Genomic DNA, 14,764 nt, shown 5'->3' on the forward strand with positions numbered 1-14,764 from the left:
GGAGACCCTGGTCCTCAATGACCTTGGTTATCTGTCTGCCTTGCTTATGGGCCTTGCCCTTCTAGTGCTTCTCCTGCCCTCTGTCAAGCACCTTCGAGGTCCAGTTGTGGGGCAGGGAGCAGTGGCCAGGAAGGATCTGACCCCTTTGGCCAGGCACAGCAACAGGTGGGCTGAAAGATGAACCACTAAACATGATCCTGAGGGCAGGGCTGGAGCGGCTCAGTTTCAGCCCCTCGGGTGCGAGCATGACTGGGCAGCTTTATATAGCTCTGCTGGTCCTATATAAGAAGAAGGTGCCCTGGCCAACGGGAGCACGGAGAGCATTGTGGCAGCAGTGCTGGAGGTAACTGTCAGTCAGAAGAGCCTGCACACAGTTCGGGTCCGTGCACCTTCCTTCCCCGAGCAGGAGGGTCCCCACAGGGGTGGCCCAAACCATAGCTGCCAGGATGCCCAGCAGAACAGCCCGCTATGCCCGCTACAGCCCAAGGCAGCGGCGCCGGAGGCTCCTGGCTGATCGCAGTGTGCACTTCCCTAATGACGTCCTGTTCTTGGACCACATCCGCCAAGGCGACCTGGAGCAGGTGGGGCGCTTCATCCGGACTCGGAAAGTCTCCCTGGACACCATCTACCCCTCGGGTGAGTGCCTGCGGGGCCAGTGAGGCTCTGTGGGGTGGCAGGGGAAGGCCTGAGCCTTGACCCCTCCTGTCCTGTCCAGGCCTGGCTGCCCTTCATGAAGCGGTGCTTTCTGGAAACCTCGAGTGCGTGAAGCTGCTAGTCAAATACGGGGCAGACATTCATCAGCGAGACGAGACAGGCTGGACACCCCTGCACATCGCCTGCAGTGACGGATACCCTGATATAGCCAGGTGAGAGGGTGGCCTCAAGGATGTAGTCCCCCCAAAGGTGGCCCTGCTAGTGTAGCTAAAAACCCTAAGGGCTTCTGTAATCTCCTTTCTGCCCTGTTGCCTCCCAAGAGCAAACTGCAAAAGTTAGCGAAACTTCCAAAGGGTCGGTTTCTTTCTCCTCACCTCACCTGGAAAGAGAAAAAACAGGTAGATCTCAGAACCGCAGGCTGCTACCTTCAGGCAGGGGTGAGCATTCTCCGGGCCACATTCCCTCCTCAACCAGGGCTGCCCTTTGCACCCAGGTACCTCATTTCCCTGGGGGCGGACAGAGAAGCGGCGAACGACGATGGAGATCTGCCTTCAGACCTCATTGACCCGGAATTCAAGGACTTGGTGGAGCTATTCAAAGGGACTAAGATGGACTGAGCCCAGCCCTGCCCTCCCAGGGCGCTAGCTCTGCCTGGAGAAGTCAGGTGCCCATCTCCCCCGGAAGCCACCACCAGCTGGGCTATGGGCCGGCCAGACTGGCCGGGACCCCACACAAGGGCAAAAGCCCCTCCCCTCTCCCAACCGCGGCCTGGGTTTTTCTTCGGGTGAAATTTTTTTTTTTTTATTGCTATACTTTTTACTTTTTCAATAAACGTGATTCCTAAGCCCGTGGTGATGGCCTGATTACTGGAGATCGTCCTGTCCCAGTCCTTCGGCTCCGGTTGCTCTGGTGGTCAGCGGACAACCGCCGTCCACTCTGGTCTGGGGATCCTGCAGTGTCGGAGCAAGGAGCTAGAGTCTCGCGGCTCCCGACCGCCGGTCCCTGCCGTCCATCGATCCCGCTACCCCCAGGCCCCGTCTGTCCCAGAACTCTGACCCCGCTGGCCCAGGAGACTGGCCTCGACATCCCTCGTCCCCGGCTGGCAGGAACTCCAGGAACCCCAGACCCCAGCCTCTCGGCCCCAGCCCTCAGTCTCCGCCCCTCCGCGCGCCGGCGGTCACGTGACCTGCGCCAGTGCGCGTGCGCGGCGGCGACGCATCACTTCCGGCCGGGCCCCTGGCAGCGGCGGCGGCGGCCGAGAGGGCGAGGTGAGGCGGTAGCGGCGGGGGCGGGGCGGGCGCGGCCCGGACCCGCCCTGGCGCGGCGGCCGCGAGGGGAGGGCCCCGGGCTGGGTCGCGGGGTTCCCGGCCCGCCGCGGCGGAGGCTAGGGAGGGGCGCGGCGAGGCGGGGCGGGCCCGCGGGGCCCGGGGCTCAGAGGGAGTAGCGGGCCGCCGTTCTCCGTCCCTGAAGCTGCCGCCTCCTCGTCGCCCGGGGAGCAGCCCTGACGATGCTTCCTGACTGCGAAGCGCGGCCGGCCGGGTTCCCGCGGTTCGCCCTCCGCCGCCGTCCCGCGTATCCCACGCTCCTGGTCTCCGAGCCGGGCGAGGCAGTGTCAGGGCAGGGAAGGGGATAAAAGGCTGCCAGTCCTCGGGGAGCTCACCGGAACCCCGGGGGATGCCGGGGTGGGCGGGGACCGCCATGGGAAGGCCGCGAACGAAGCAACCCAGGTTTGTGAGAAACTTCAGGTAACGCGGAGGCGCACAAGTCGTATCCCCCACCTGCCTCCTAGGAAGACTTCCCGGAGAAGATGGTCTTGAGCCGGGCCCCCAGGGCCAGGACGATGATTTTGGGCAGATGGGACATTTTGAGCAAAAGCCTTTGAGGTGTCAGGGGGAGTGTCCAGAGCTTTTAGAAAGCAGTGCGGGTAGGGAGGGAAGGGTCAGGCGCCAAGTCTTGAAGGAGAAGGTTTGATTTGGGGTGAGTGGAAGGGCTGGCGAGATTGCCAAGTGAGGAAGAAGGGGAATGCATACATTGGGGTTTGTCGCTTGGGAGGGAAGCTGCTGCTGTCACCAAGGAAAGAGGGAGAGGGGTGGTGCAGTGCTTAGAGGCTTCGCCTGGGTCTCTTCAAGGGTCGCCAGGCCCATTTGGTATCTAAAACAGCAGTGTCCTGCTGGTACTTGCTTGAGTGGTTGATTGCCTTCTGAAAGTCTCGTTGGTAGAAACTGGGCTGTTGAGAGCCCCAAAGACACAGAATATGAAGGGCAAGTGGAGTCTTGAGAAAATTTGAGTACCTATCAGAATTTTTAAAGTAACACAGAGTGCCTGCAATTGCATCATTGATTCTAACTCCGGAATATCCATTGTCACTTTTCCAGACAACAGAATATCATCTCACCTCCTGCCTTTAGACATATGGCTGTGTGTGGGGAAAGAGTTCAAGACTGGCAGTCTGGAGACTGGGCTTTGGGCTCCCTTTCCCGAATTCCTCCTCCCTGGCGGTCTCTGAAGCCCTTTTTTCCCCATGAAAGAGCAAGGTGCTATATAGATCCATCCAGGAAGAGTCCCTCCCTGTCTCTAAGCAGAACCACATTGGTGCCAGGGGTCTGGAACCTGCCACGGGTACAAGCAAAGGCAGAGGCAGTCTCTGGGGTGCTCAGGGCAGCTCAGCCATCCTAGCCTAGCCCTGATTTCTGTGGCCTGGGAGGGTGAGAGGTTGGGAGTCTCTTGGGGCCCAGACCCCACTCTGCTGAGTGGCAGGTTGCTTCATCCGCTAAACCTCCAAAGTGGGGTTTATTGGTGTTCTCCCTGGCTCAGTGCAGTGGCTGCTCCACAGTTGGCCCTTGGCTGCTGCCTCTCCACAGTGTCTCATGTTTGTGGGTCTACACCATGCCTGAGGAAACTCTGCGTTCAGTTTGCCCAAGGCTGTCCTGGCTCACACTTCATAATCAAGAGCAGCCCTTTTACTCTCAGAAATGCCCAGTTGCATGATACATTCCTTCTATGATTGTCCTATCCACTGTCTCGTTGGATAAGCAGCCAGAGAGATTTTGTTTGAGGTTGTGGCCTCATGTGGCTGTACTTGGGTCCCTTTGAGCAGGAAGGCCTGGTGAACATTCTTGGGGGTTGTTTTGGCTCAGATGGGGATTCCATGGCCCATAGAGGGAAGAGACCTGCCCAGGGGTGACAGAGCAGCGATGGATGACCCCCAGTCACAGAGTGGTTCTGGACCCTGCCAGGTGCTGAGCATGGAGCCCACTGGCTGCTATGGGCTAGGCTGTTGTGGACAACAGTCAGGGCCTGTGGAGTACACCAGGGGACTTTGTGTGGTTCTCTGTGACTCTGGCAGCAGCAGAGGTGACTCTGTGGCTCAGACTGGGTTTGGGATGGGCTGGGAGCCCAGTAGCTGGTGACACCCACACCTGGTGAATTAGGTTATGGCCAGACTGAGGACTTGATGGCAGTAGAAGGCCCTGGTAGTGTCCGAGTGGGGAGTGACTTGGGTGGGGGCAGGTTTTGGGAAGATCGCGCTGGCATCACGTGTACCAGGGATGGAGAAGGGTAGTGCAGGGTACTGTCCCGACATGAATTGGAGAGTGAGCAGTGGATGTCGGATTTGTGGAAATGGGAAGAAGTAACTGAAGAGCACATACACTAGGTAGAGGCTTGGGGTCTGTGGGCTGAGGGGAACCTCTTTGCATCATCAGATCTGAGACCTCAGTAGTGTGAGCTGGGCCTCACAAGCTCCACTGAGCATGAAAAAACGGTGCTAACCTTTGTGCTGGCAATTGCCAGATACAACCTGATTTCAAAGCTATTAAAAGGGTAAAAAAGTTTTTCAGAGTTGATGGGATGTAGTATATGTAGTGAGGTTTTGAGCTCCAGTCTTCAGGAAATAATTGTCCCTGATAATCATGGTAAACAAAAGTCAGAAAGCAAACAAGAGGAGGGAGATGTTTGCAGAAGTAGATACTCCCTCCCCACTGGCCAGATGGACTGGAAACTCCAACCTCAGGGGACTCTTCGTGGCCTACTGGGCCTTGTTAGGTGTCCCTGGCGCTTTTCCAGGCGTGCCATTCTCCCCAGCCTGCTGCTTGCCTGGCTCCTCTGCAGTCGCCTCTGTAGAGGCCCTGCTCAGCACTTTGCTCAGACAGTAAATGTGCTTGAGTTTCCCTTTGCCTCACGACACACAACCACTGTCAGCCCAGGCCTCACGCCTCTCTTCACAACCAGTTGTCAGGGATGGGCAGTCTTGGCCGAAGGTCCCACTTCCTCCCCTTGCTCCGCTGAGCCCCTTCTTGCTAGGTCATTGGAGATTTTGTCATGGTGGCTCAGCGGTCACCTCTCTGCCCTGGCCTTCCTTGAGTCCAACTACCCTCTTAGACATCTCCTCCCTGACCTTGTTTTGTCTCCGTTGTCCACGCCTTTGCGGCTCGGCCCTCTCCACTGGACAGCCATGTGTCCCCAGGCTTCTGTTTTTAGCATCAGTGGTATGATTCGCCCGCCGTTGCCATGGCTCATACTTACAACTGTCACCTCCCAGGGCGGAAACAGGCCCAGTGTATATGGGCCCCTTTCAGTGGTTCTTCCCTCGGCCCAGACAAGTGCTGTTTCTCTGGTTGCCCCTGTGCACCTCTCGGTAGCCACCAGGCCCTTTCCTTTGGGTACATCCTGGAACTGGAATGGCTGTCACGGGGCATGCATATTTGTTAGATTTTTCCAGGAACTTTCCTTTGGGGTCAGCATGGGGGGCCCAACTCCTTGGAGGAGGTGATGAAGGTGAGCGAGTGCAGCTCACTGTCTCTCTGTCTTCAGGGGAGCAGCAGGCCCTGGCCTCGCGGGAAGCTGCTGGTACACTCAGGTGAAGCCTTGGTGTCCCTGCATCCTGCAGGAAGCAGGGTATCCATGTGGGCGGGGCGGGGCCAGCCTGAGGTCCTAAGGAGAAAGGCCCCTGGAGGGAGGCCGAGGTGCTGGGAGAAGATGGAGGACTCGGGGGTTCCTCATGAGTAGGAACCAGCTGGTAGGATGGTAGGACACAGGCCATTAAAGACAGACCTGGTTGGGTGTGACCTCCCCCATCGAGAGGAGGCAGACAATAACTCCTTTTTAAAAAGTCCTTTTACTCATTCTTCAAGTCCCAAGGACATGAGAGCCTGCGGGTGTCTTGCCCCTGGCCAAGGTACTTCCTGGCCGCTCTGTCCAGGGCACCAGAAACCTCATTAACTCAAGTAGCACATCTGTGTGGACAGGTGCCCGATGACAGGTACATAGCTCCATGGCTCATGGGGCATTCTAACCTCTGGTCAGGAAGCACAGCCGGTGGGGGCAGCAAGGGGTGGGTTCCCACTGTGGAGACCGAATGCTCCAGGGGCCTGGGGCCCAGGCCTTGGGAATGCGGAGACCAAGGGAAGCAGGTGAGGCGCTCAGAGAACCCCAGAGCCATGTGTGCGTGTGTGTGTGTGCAATCAGGGCAACAGGAGCTGGAAGGGGCTGGCCTCTGAGTTAGGCCTGAGACTGAACGGGGGCCCTGGACCAAAGTCAGGCACCCATAAAGGCCAGGCAGCCCTCAGGCTGTGACCAGAGGAGGCCAAGGCCGAGGCTGCCCTGGAAAGAAGAAGCCCTGGAGATGGGCAAAGCTGGGAAGGCAGGTACCCTGAAGAAGTGGCCCCCGAGGTCTGAGAGGACAGACTGCAGGAGGGATGAGGGGGCCTGGGTAGGAGTGGCCAGCCTGGGTTGGGTGGGGGCTGGCTGATCCTCCAGGCGCCTCCCTCCTGTTGCTTAATTGAAGCCTCCCACCTTGTTGCACTGCCAACAGCCCCTTGAGATGTGAGTGTTCTTGAGCCCCTCAGTGTCCCCAGGGCACCCTCAGGCCAGAGAGGGCTTTCCCTCTGTGCTCTGGTGTCTGTGGGACTGGCGCCTGGACAGGAGAATCATAGGCAGTGAGATCCCTCGAGTCCAAGAAGGGAGAAGTCCCTTTGTGAGGAGCAGGGCCCCTCTCCTGGGAGGGCGTAGGCTTCTATGTGCCCCCCGGGAAGCTGGCTTTATGCTTTGTCGTTACTACCTCAACTTGTAGGCTTTTTTACCTGTGCAGATTTTTTTCCCCAGCTGGGCTGTGCAGCATGTGTGATCTCAGTTCCCCTACCAGGGATCGACCTCATGGCTTCTGCAGTGGGAACACAGTGTCTTAACTCCTGGACTGCTAGGGAAGTCCCCCTCTGCGGGTGTTTAGATGCCAAAGGAGCCAGAAAGGAAGTATCCACTGGGTCTCATCTTCCAGGCTCTTCAGGAGGGGCTGTGGCTACATGCTCTGAGCATTCTGGGGCCCCCAGACTCCAGGGCTGGGGAGGGGAGGCACTTGTGCTCATAGGCCCTTCCCAGGCTTCCCCCATCCCCAGCACCTGGGGTTGGCCTACTCTGGGGCAAGGCCAGGCCTGGGACTAGCCCTGTGCAACTGGCTTCCTCACCCTGTGGTGTGTATCCTCAGCCAGAGAGGGGACTTTGTCCAATTGGGCAGTTTTGAGAGTGAGTCTAAAAATAGACCCCCATCCAGGGCTGTCTGGTTCCTGGGCTAAGAGAGCCTGTAAACAGGACACACCCCAGAGTCTCAGTCACTAGGATTGGCCTGATGGCTTCCTCCAGGCTCACAGCCCTCCCTCAGCCCTCCTGTCACATCCTGGGGACCAGGAACCTGGGCAGGCACTTTTCCCATTGGGAAGCATATCCCCATTTTACAGATAGGAAACTGAGGCTCAGTGGAAACAAGCTACTAGGTCCTGTAGGCCGTGAGGGCACTGGACGACTGCAGGCCTTTCCTGCAGCCCTGCGCTCTATCAGGAGTGGTGTTCAGAGACTTGAACTGGGAATATCAACAGGGCTTCCCGACCCTGGGGTAGATGTGTTCCCTGGGCCGTGGTGGTCTAAGTGCGGGGTCCACTTGGAGCTCAAGCTGCTGACTCCGGCCTATTGGTGGCCGCTGGCTGCATTTGGCTAACGGTACTGTACCCTTAGCCAGCTGGATTGTGGCTCGACCCTATCTCCTGGAAGGCAGGGAGATCACAGTTAAAGGGAAGAGGCAAATGCCCCCATGCCCTTCCCATCCCTGGACCCTTCTGGTGAGGGTGGCAGGGTGGCCTCTATCCCACTCCTATGTCATGGGGCTTCCCTTCCAGAGGCCGAGGGGATCCGGCAGTGGAGTGCGAGGACCAGACACCCCAGCGATGACCAGGTGGGTCTTAGGTAGTGGAGTGACCGCCAGGTGTGGGGGGGGTCCTGCCCTGTAGCCCCTCCTCACGGGCCGGGCTCCCCCCAGTTCCCCCGTCTCCAGAGTTGTCTACAACGGCAAGAGGAACAGTAGCCCCCGCTCTCCCCCCAACAGCAGTGAGATCTTCACCCCAGCCCACGAGGAGAATGTGCGCTTCATTTACGAAGGTACACGGGGTGTCCGCAGCCAGCGCCCCTGAGCCCCTCCGCCCCCTGTACTCCTGTGGGGTGTGGAGACCCAGTTCTGGTCATGGGTGTGCATGGTTAGCACTATGGTGTTCCTGAATGGCAACACCCCAGAAGAGGCAGTGTGTGGAGTCAGTGGTGTTTGCTTGGGAAGAGGGGTGCCATGGAAGATGGCGCACCCTGGGGAACCTGGGGTGTCTTGGAGGTGGTGTGGTGGAGGTGTGAGCACGTGTGCACAGCATTTGTGCTGGGAGGTTGGGGACGGAGGACGTGGGAAAGATGGGGCACCCACCTTGAGGAAGTGCTGTACCCTAGTGGGTCTCAGAAGCCTCTGTGACTGCAGCTCTGGTCATGGTACCATGAGGCCGAAAGGGGCATGGCTTGGGCAGGGCTCCTCGAGGGAGCAGGGTTTGTTGAGGACAACTTCAGGTTAGGAGCAGGCTGGACTTGGGGGCCAGAAACTGTTGAAGTGGGAGTTTGGGCTCGGGGGGCCTGCGGGGCCACTCGGAGGGGAGGGACAGGGCAGGAGCGGGTGCCATCCGCTTGGACACTGACGGGGCCGGATGGCAGGCCCAGGGGTAGGGGCCCTGACCACCCCTGCTTCCTGCAGCCTGGCAGGGTGTGGAGCGGGACCTGCGCAGCCAGATGTCGGGCAGCGAGCGGGGCCTGGTGGAGGAGTACGTGGAGAAGGTCCCTAACCCCAGCCTGAAGAGTAAGTGGGGCTGCCCTAGGCGGGAGGGGCCGACCAGGGGGCAGGAAGGCCCACCCACCGGCTGCTTCCAAGACAGCCTGGTGGGGTGGCCTGGATCCCAGGGCTTTCAGAGGCAAGGGCAGGACAAGGGACAGACCCTGCCTCTCCACCTGCACCTACCACTGACCATTCTGTCCCTCGGCAGCCTTCAAGCCCATCGACCTGAGCGACCTGAAGCGCCGGAACACGCAGGACGCCAAGAAGTCCTAAGGCGCGCCAGTGCCCCTCCCCCGGCCTCCGGGAGATTTGGGTGCAGCCTGCCGCTGGCCACCGCCTCTCCTGTGGGCTCAGCTCCTGGGAGGGGGAGGGGGCCTTGCTCCCAGTGGGCCGAAAATCCCAGGACCAGGACAGGCATGATTGATGGCCAAGGCCTGCCCCTTCTCCCCGAGCCTTTCCTTTCCTCTCGGGGTATCTCAGGTTACCCCTGTCCCTAGGAGGGCCTCGGCCCTGCCAGCCCATGCCCGCTCCCCCCGCCCCCGGGGGCCTGGCTGGACCTTTGGAGCTGCTGGTCCTGCCTGCCCCCAGGGCCTCGACCCTGATTCTTGTCGCCTTCTCCTGCCTCCACCCCTGACCCCTGGCCACTTCCAGGATCAGGAGGGAGATGAGGGGCCTCCTTGTTGTCTCCTGTGCTGTGGGACTGGGCTGGTTTTGTCCTGAAGTGGCCAGGAGCCAGGACAGGGTGGTCCCACCCACACCCAGCATGGGTCCCTCACTGACCCCTGCTGCATCTGTGGCCGGAGCATCTGACCCCCCACCCCACTGTCCATCCTGGCCCCGTCCTTGTCAGCTTCAGGATAACACCAGCTCTCCGGGCCTGGCACACTGCTGGGTGCCCCCTCCAAGGGTTCTAGGCAGCCAGGTCTGGCCCGCCCTTGGGAAGGGGCGTGGGGCTGGCCTGAGCTGATGAGGCTACCCAGTGGGTCCTGCTCTGTGTGGTGAGTTGGGAGGGTCTTCAGGGCCGTTTTTTTTCTTCCTGTGCCCTGCAGATCCAGGTGTCTGACTGGAACCTGAGGACCAGTAAATAAAAGTGGGGTGGCATTGGCTTGGCAACTTGGTCTCTGAGGCCCCTGTCTTGGCTGCCCACACGGGGCTGGAAGCCCAAGGCCCAGAAGTTCCATCTGATCCCTGGGCTCCACCAGGGGGCTTGGGCTTCTGGAGGGCAGTGGGAGGTGGAGGTGGGGGCCCTGGAGGTAACATCCCTCAGCAGCACTGGGTCCTTGGGGGGTGGCCTGTCTGCTGTCCAGGGAGGGTGGCTGCTGGACTTGGAGAGCCCCAGTGCACTTGACCTTCAGACCTGGACGTAGCCCTGGCGGACAAGCCAAACCGGAATTTATTTCGGGAACAGCCTTTCCTGTTAGAGTATTCTGGGGCCCCAGCGGCCCCACAGGTGGCTCTGGGAGACGTCTTCTCCTGGAGGGGGTTCCCCAGGGATGAGGGCACAGGAAGGATGGTTCATGCAATAAGCAGCAGCCAGTGGGCGTTGGCTGGTGCCAGACCCTGAGCCAAGTTCCTGTAACCACACAGGCCTGCTTGCTCCCCAGGGACCTATGGGGCATCCTGCCAAGGGTTTGAGTGCCTGCTGGGCTGGGTCACCCACACAGCCCCCGTGCCTGTGGCTGAAAGGAGGTGGGTGTGGCCTGGCTGGGGTTCAGGGCCCTGTGGCCAGAGGCTGAGTGGGCGCACGGGCACATGTACCCTCTACCCAGCATGTCCAAGACCACTGAGGATGGGGTGATGGTCAGCCAACAGAGATCCCCCGTTGGGGAAGGGGAGGAATGGGCCTGAACCCAGCCAAGCCACTGCTGCACGTGTGGCATTGAGCAAGCTGCTGAGTCTCGAAGCCTCAGTTTTCTGAAGTGGAGGTTAGCGCCTTCCTCTGGGTGGCTGCTGAGTATTAGGGCCTGCTGCCACAATAGTCACCTCATGGATGCTGTTGACAGGGCCCTTGGCCCACAAGACTGCGGGGGCCTGGATGTCTGCCCTCCTGCAGCCACGGACCTGGCCTTGCTGTGACTCCGGGACATGTAACACTGCTGTGCTGCCTGTTTCCCGTTTAAAGTGGGGATTTGGGCTGTGGCGACTGGAAGGCCTCCCCCTGAAGGGGTGTTCAGGCCCCCTGGCAGCACACTGGAAACATCTAATACGTTGCGTTGGTTAAAAATCGACCCGACTTTGCTCCCAACCCTCTCTGGGTCGTCATCCGTCCTGTGGGGTTGGAAAGTGGGAATGGTGGCACCCCAGGCCCCCAGCGTCTGGGCCTCCGCTGTCTGTAGCCACCCTCCCCGGCCTCGCCTGCCAGCACTGATGCTTTGCCCCTGTGTGGGTGGGTCCATGGGACAAGCCTCGAGGCCTTTTCATTCCTGCTGTCCCCGCCAACTTAAGGTTTTCTGAGAAAGAGGCCCAGGCCTGGAGTCTTCAGAGGTGGGAATGTGGTTAATGGGCTGTGCCAGGGAGAATCCTCACCAGCACGGTGGGCTGCCTGGTCGACCCTGAGTGGCTGGAGACACCTCCCCTACCATCAGACAGTGAGGGCAGAGGAGATGAGGGAGTGTCCTGGTGGATGGGTTACCCACATCTCCATCACGTTCTACCCTTGGCAGTGCCACACACATCTCTCTCTGCTTTTATTCTGTGCTGGCAACTTGGTCAGGGATGGGGTTATTACCATGAAACCTCAGGGAGGGGGCGATTTTATTGCCCTGATGGTCCATATGAGGGAGTGGTGACCTGCTGTAGGAGACTGGCCATTATCTGATTTTTAAGCTTGTTTATCGAAATCTGAGTTTAGCACGTACTTGCTGAGCCATGTACTCTGAGCATGTTCGTGTGTGTTGAGCATAAACAATTCCCCAGTGCCAGGTAATACCCAGTCCATAGTCCCCTACTGTCGACAATAATGTATTCCTCGAGGGTTATAGACTCAGAAAGGCCAAGTGCCTCAGCTGCATCAGCCTGATGGATCCCTTCAGTCTGTCTTAGTCACAGTACTGCCTCCTACATTTTCCCTCCGTTTATGATTGAAGACTCCCTGGATACCAGATGGAGTTTCCCAAATTCCGGTTTTGGCTGGTTGCATCATTGTAGTGTTAACAGGCTCCTCTGTTTCCTGGGTTTCTGTAAACTGAGGTGAGACAGCCACGATGGGATTCATTGGAGCAGACTTCGGGTGTAAAGGGATTGCTCTGACTGCTGTTGAGAACAGGCCATAAGACTCAGGGTAGAAGTGGGGAGACCTGTTAGGAGGGCTGCCTCTGGTGAATTGGAGGAGGAAGCAGCTGGGTGAGGGGGCAGGTAAGGAGCGTAACGTGGGCAGTGGAATTTGAGATGCCATTGGATGTCTTATGTAGAGGTGCCAAGTGGGAAGCTGAGTCTAGTGGATCTGGAGGGGCCACAGGTTGGAGATAAAAGTTGGGAGTAATTTTAATGTTGATGAAGAAGGGAGAAGGTTGGGACGGGTCCCTGCGTTCAGGGAAGGGAGGAGGAAGCAGGATAGGGGACTGAGAGCAGTGGAGAGCAAGGTAAGAAAGGGCGGCCAGGGGAGGGCCCAGGACTGAAGGCTGCTGCAGTGTCCAGGAGGAGGCCCAGGCAGGCAGAGAGTTTGGCCAGGTGCAGCCCTCAGACCTCTGACTCACCTAGAGGCAACCACTTTCAACTTTTCTGCTGATACTTTTGTATTTCTGTTTTTCAATATCATAAATGAACTGTGCTTCTTGGTTCTCCCCTTTGCTTCTTACCCCCAGCCCAACTCATTTGCATGCGTGCTCAGTCATGTCCGACTCTGCAACCCATGGACTGTAGCCCCGTCCTCTGTCCATGGGATTCTCCAGGCAGGAATACTGGAGTGGATTGCCATTTCCTTCTCCAGGGGATCTTCCCAACTGCGGGGATCAAACCCACTTCTCTTACGTTTCTTGCACTGGCAGGAGGATTCTTTACCACTGGCACTACACACATGTTTTTACCATCCACTGTCCTCCCTGGATTTTTTTTTTCCTCTCATAACTTTGGTTACATCAGTGTTGAGTATTTAAATTATGATGTCTATGTGTTCAGAGCTGAGCCATGTGGTAAACTGTGATTTCTGCTCAGCTTTCTGTTCTTGAAGTTATTAATTGCCACCTTTTTTCATTTGCTTAGTTTTCTGTGTACTAACACTAAAGACCTGAACTCTGCACCAGGTTATCTAAATCTCAGTGTGTTCAGTCACTTTAATCCCCTTGAGGTGTCTCTCCTGTAAACTTGCCCTGCTTAAGGCGGCCTCTCCCAGTGACCCACTCTGCCTGGCACACTAGTGCCATCCTGGGGGTGCCCATCACTCCCTTAGGTGTGATCTTTATTGTAGTCCCTCTGAGTGCTACACACACACACACACACATGCTGGGTAGTTCCCATGCTTTTTTGGGGGGGAAGGGCGTGAGATGAAGGGCTCAGGTGGAGGTGGGAAGGGAAGCAGAAATGGCGAAGGGGCAGAGAGCCTGGAATGTTCATCTTCCTGAATGCGGGGTGATGCTGTGTGGGTGCTGGGCCCTGCTTTGGAAAGTGGGTTCCCCCACTGGTAGCCCCTCCACCCCATCTGCAGGGCAGCCTGGTCAGAATCGATGTTTATTGGCTGGATGAGTCCAGCCCCTGCCCGGCCTCCACCCCATCTCCACCCTTGACTTCACCAGCCTGTTCCAGTTCCCTTGGGGACAGGGACAAGGTGAAGGAGGACAAGGGCAGAGGGAGTCAGGATGGGGAGGGCTGTCAGGAGGCCCCTGGGTGAGTGGCACACCCGTAGGGCAGTCACCAACCCTGAACTCAGCTGGCGTGAAGGAGAACTTGTGCCCTCCCTGTGCTAGCTTGTGCCCACAAGGCTTCTGGGCATGGAGGACGGGTAGGGGCGCCCCCGTGGACAGGGGCTCAGAGGCAGGCTAGAGGCTGGGGAGCCTGGGACAAGCAGTAGTTGAAGCCTCAAGGTCAGGGGTCTCAGGTCCTCAGAGGTGCAGCCAGCCACGCTGCCCTGCAGCCCCCACCAATCACAGCAACGTCTCATCCCACCTGGGCCACAGGAGAGCCCGGTCCACTGCAACTCACTTTCTGCCCTTCCCTCCCTGCAATATCCCGTGGCAGGAGGTCAGGGTCCCCCTCAGGAGGGCCCCAGTGCCTGGGAGGTGAGTAATTCTATTTACCTTTCCTGAGAGGCCTCCTGTCCTTTCATTTGCCCCAATTAACCCAGCTTTGCCTGAGCAGCTCCAGCCCACGTGTCTGGGCGGGGACTGTGAACACCCCCTCCCCCAGGTACCAGCAGTCACTTCCCACCAGCTCCTAGAAGCAGGGCCACCTGGCTGGTCCATTTGGCTTCTGCTCTTGGCTCCTGCTGCCCATTCCTCTCTTGACAGCACCCCTGCTCCTCCCTTCTCCACACCCCCCTGCACTGGGCATCATGGCGCCAGCCACAGGGGCAGCTCGTGAGGCGTGACCATAGTCCTGATGCTCCTGCATTTGCCGCTACCCTCTGCATCAGGTGCACTGTGCCCCAGGGGTCCACAGCTTGCACTCAGGGCTTGCCCATCTTGACTCTGCATGAAGATCAGCCCTCACTGACTACCAAGCAGCGTGCCCACCCACCACACGACAGACAACACCCTCGTGCACAGCTGTCCTGGAGTAGCAAGGACTGCAGGGACTTCCTGTGAACTGACTGTTGTGCTGTGCCACAGTCAGGAAAACGGCTGTGTCTGCACTTGGATGGTCTCAATTTGGGGCATTCATCTCTCCCTGCTTCAGTTGGCAAGGTGGACTGCGATGCTGGGGTGGAAGCAGAGACCAGTAGAGGACATCCAGTTCTGGCCTGTCCAGTGATGCCCTCACTGGACCTAAGCCCAGCCCTGGCTGCGGCTCCAGCAGGGAGCCAAGATGTATTCATGTGGGGTTGGT

General features: G+C 58.6%; 2 protein-coding genes across 4 annotated transcripts; both read left to right on the forward strand.

The window, feature by feature from the left end:
* Positions 293-1,505, forward strand: PPP1R27 (protein phosphatase 1 regulatory subunit 27). The gene is made up of 3 exons (XM_005694060.3): positions 293-636; positions 716-866; positions 1,148-1,505. The coding sequence occupies exons 1-3, from the start codon at positions 447-449 to the stop codon at positions 1,269-1,271; spliced, it is 465 nt and encodes a 154-aa protein (XP_005694117.1). The 5' UTR covers positions 293-446; the 3' UTR covers positions 1,272-1,505.
* MCRIP1 (MAPK regulated corepressor interacting protein 1) lies at positions 1,861-9,898 on the forward strand. 3 transcript variants are annotated; one of them, XM_018063577.1, is made up of 5 exons: positions 1,861-1,922; positions 7,821-7,876; positions 7,961-8,079; positions 8,708-8,809; positions 8,994-9,898. In XM_018063577.1, the coding sequence occupies exons 2-5, from the start codon at positions 7,869-7,871 to the stop codon at positions 9,056-9,058; spliced, it is 294 nt and encodes a 97-aa protein (XP_017919066.1). In that variant the 5' UTR covers positions 1,861-1,922; positions 7,821-7,868; the 3' UTR covers positions 9,059-9,898. The 3 variants fall into 3 exon arrangements, with proteins under 3 accessions (XP_017919066.1, XP_017919067.1, XP_017919068.1); XM_018063578.1 differs by lacking the exon at positions 1,861-1,922 and adding an exon at positions 2,065-2,381; XM_018063579.1 differs by lacking the exon at positions 1,861-1,922 and having other exon boundaries at positions 6,084-7,876.

The sequence above is a fragment of the Capra hircus genome, chromosome 19 (assembly GCF_001704415.2).
Source record: "Capra hircus breed San Clemente chromosome 19, ASM170441v1, whole genome shotgun sequence".
NCBI lineage: Eukaryota > Metazoa > Chordata > Mammalia > Artiodactyla > Bovidae > Capra > Capra hircus.

Excerpts from the sequence above, each read along its gene's own strand:
- PPP1R27 (XM_005694060.3), top strand. The coding sequence starts at position 447 with ATGCCCAGCAGAACAGCCCGCTATGCCCGCTACAGCCCAAGGCAGCGG. Across the intron at positions 637-715 it reads GGACACCATCTACCCCTCGG|GCCTGGCTGCCCTTCATGAA; the intron begins GTGAGTGCCTGC and ends TGTCCTGTCCAG. Across the intron at positions 867-1,147 it reads GGATACCCTGATATAGCCAG|GTACCTCATTTCCCTGGGGG; the intron begins GTGAGAGGGTGG and ends CTTTGCACCCAG.
- MCRIP1 (XM_018063579.1), top strand. The coding sequence starts at position 7,728 with ATGCCCCCATGCCCTTCCCATCCCTGGACCCTTCTGGTGAGGGTGGCA. Across the intron at positions 7,877-7,960 it reads GACACCCCAGCGATGACCAG|TTCCCCCGTCTCCAGAGTTG; the intron begins GTGGGTCTTAGG and ends GGCTCCCCCCAG. Across the intron at positions 8,810-8,993 it reads CCCTAACCCCAGCCTGAAGA|CCTTCAAGCCCATCGACCTG; the intron begins GTAAGTGGGGCT and ends GTCCCTCGGCAG.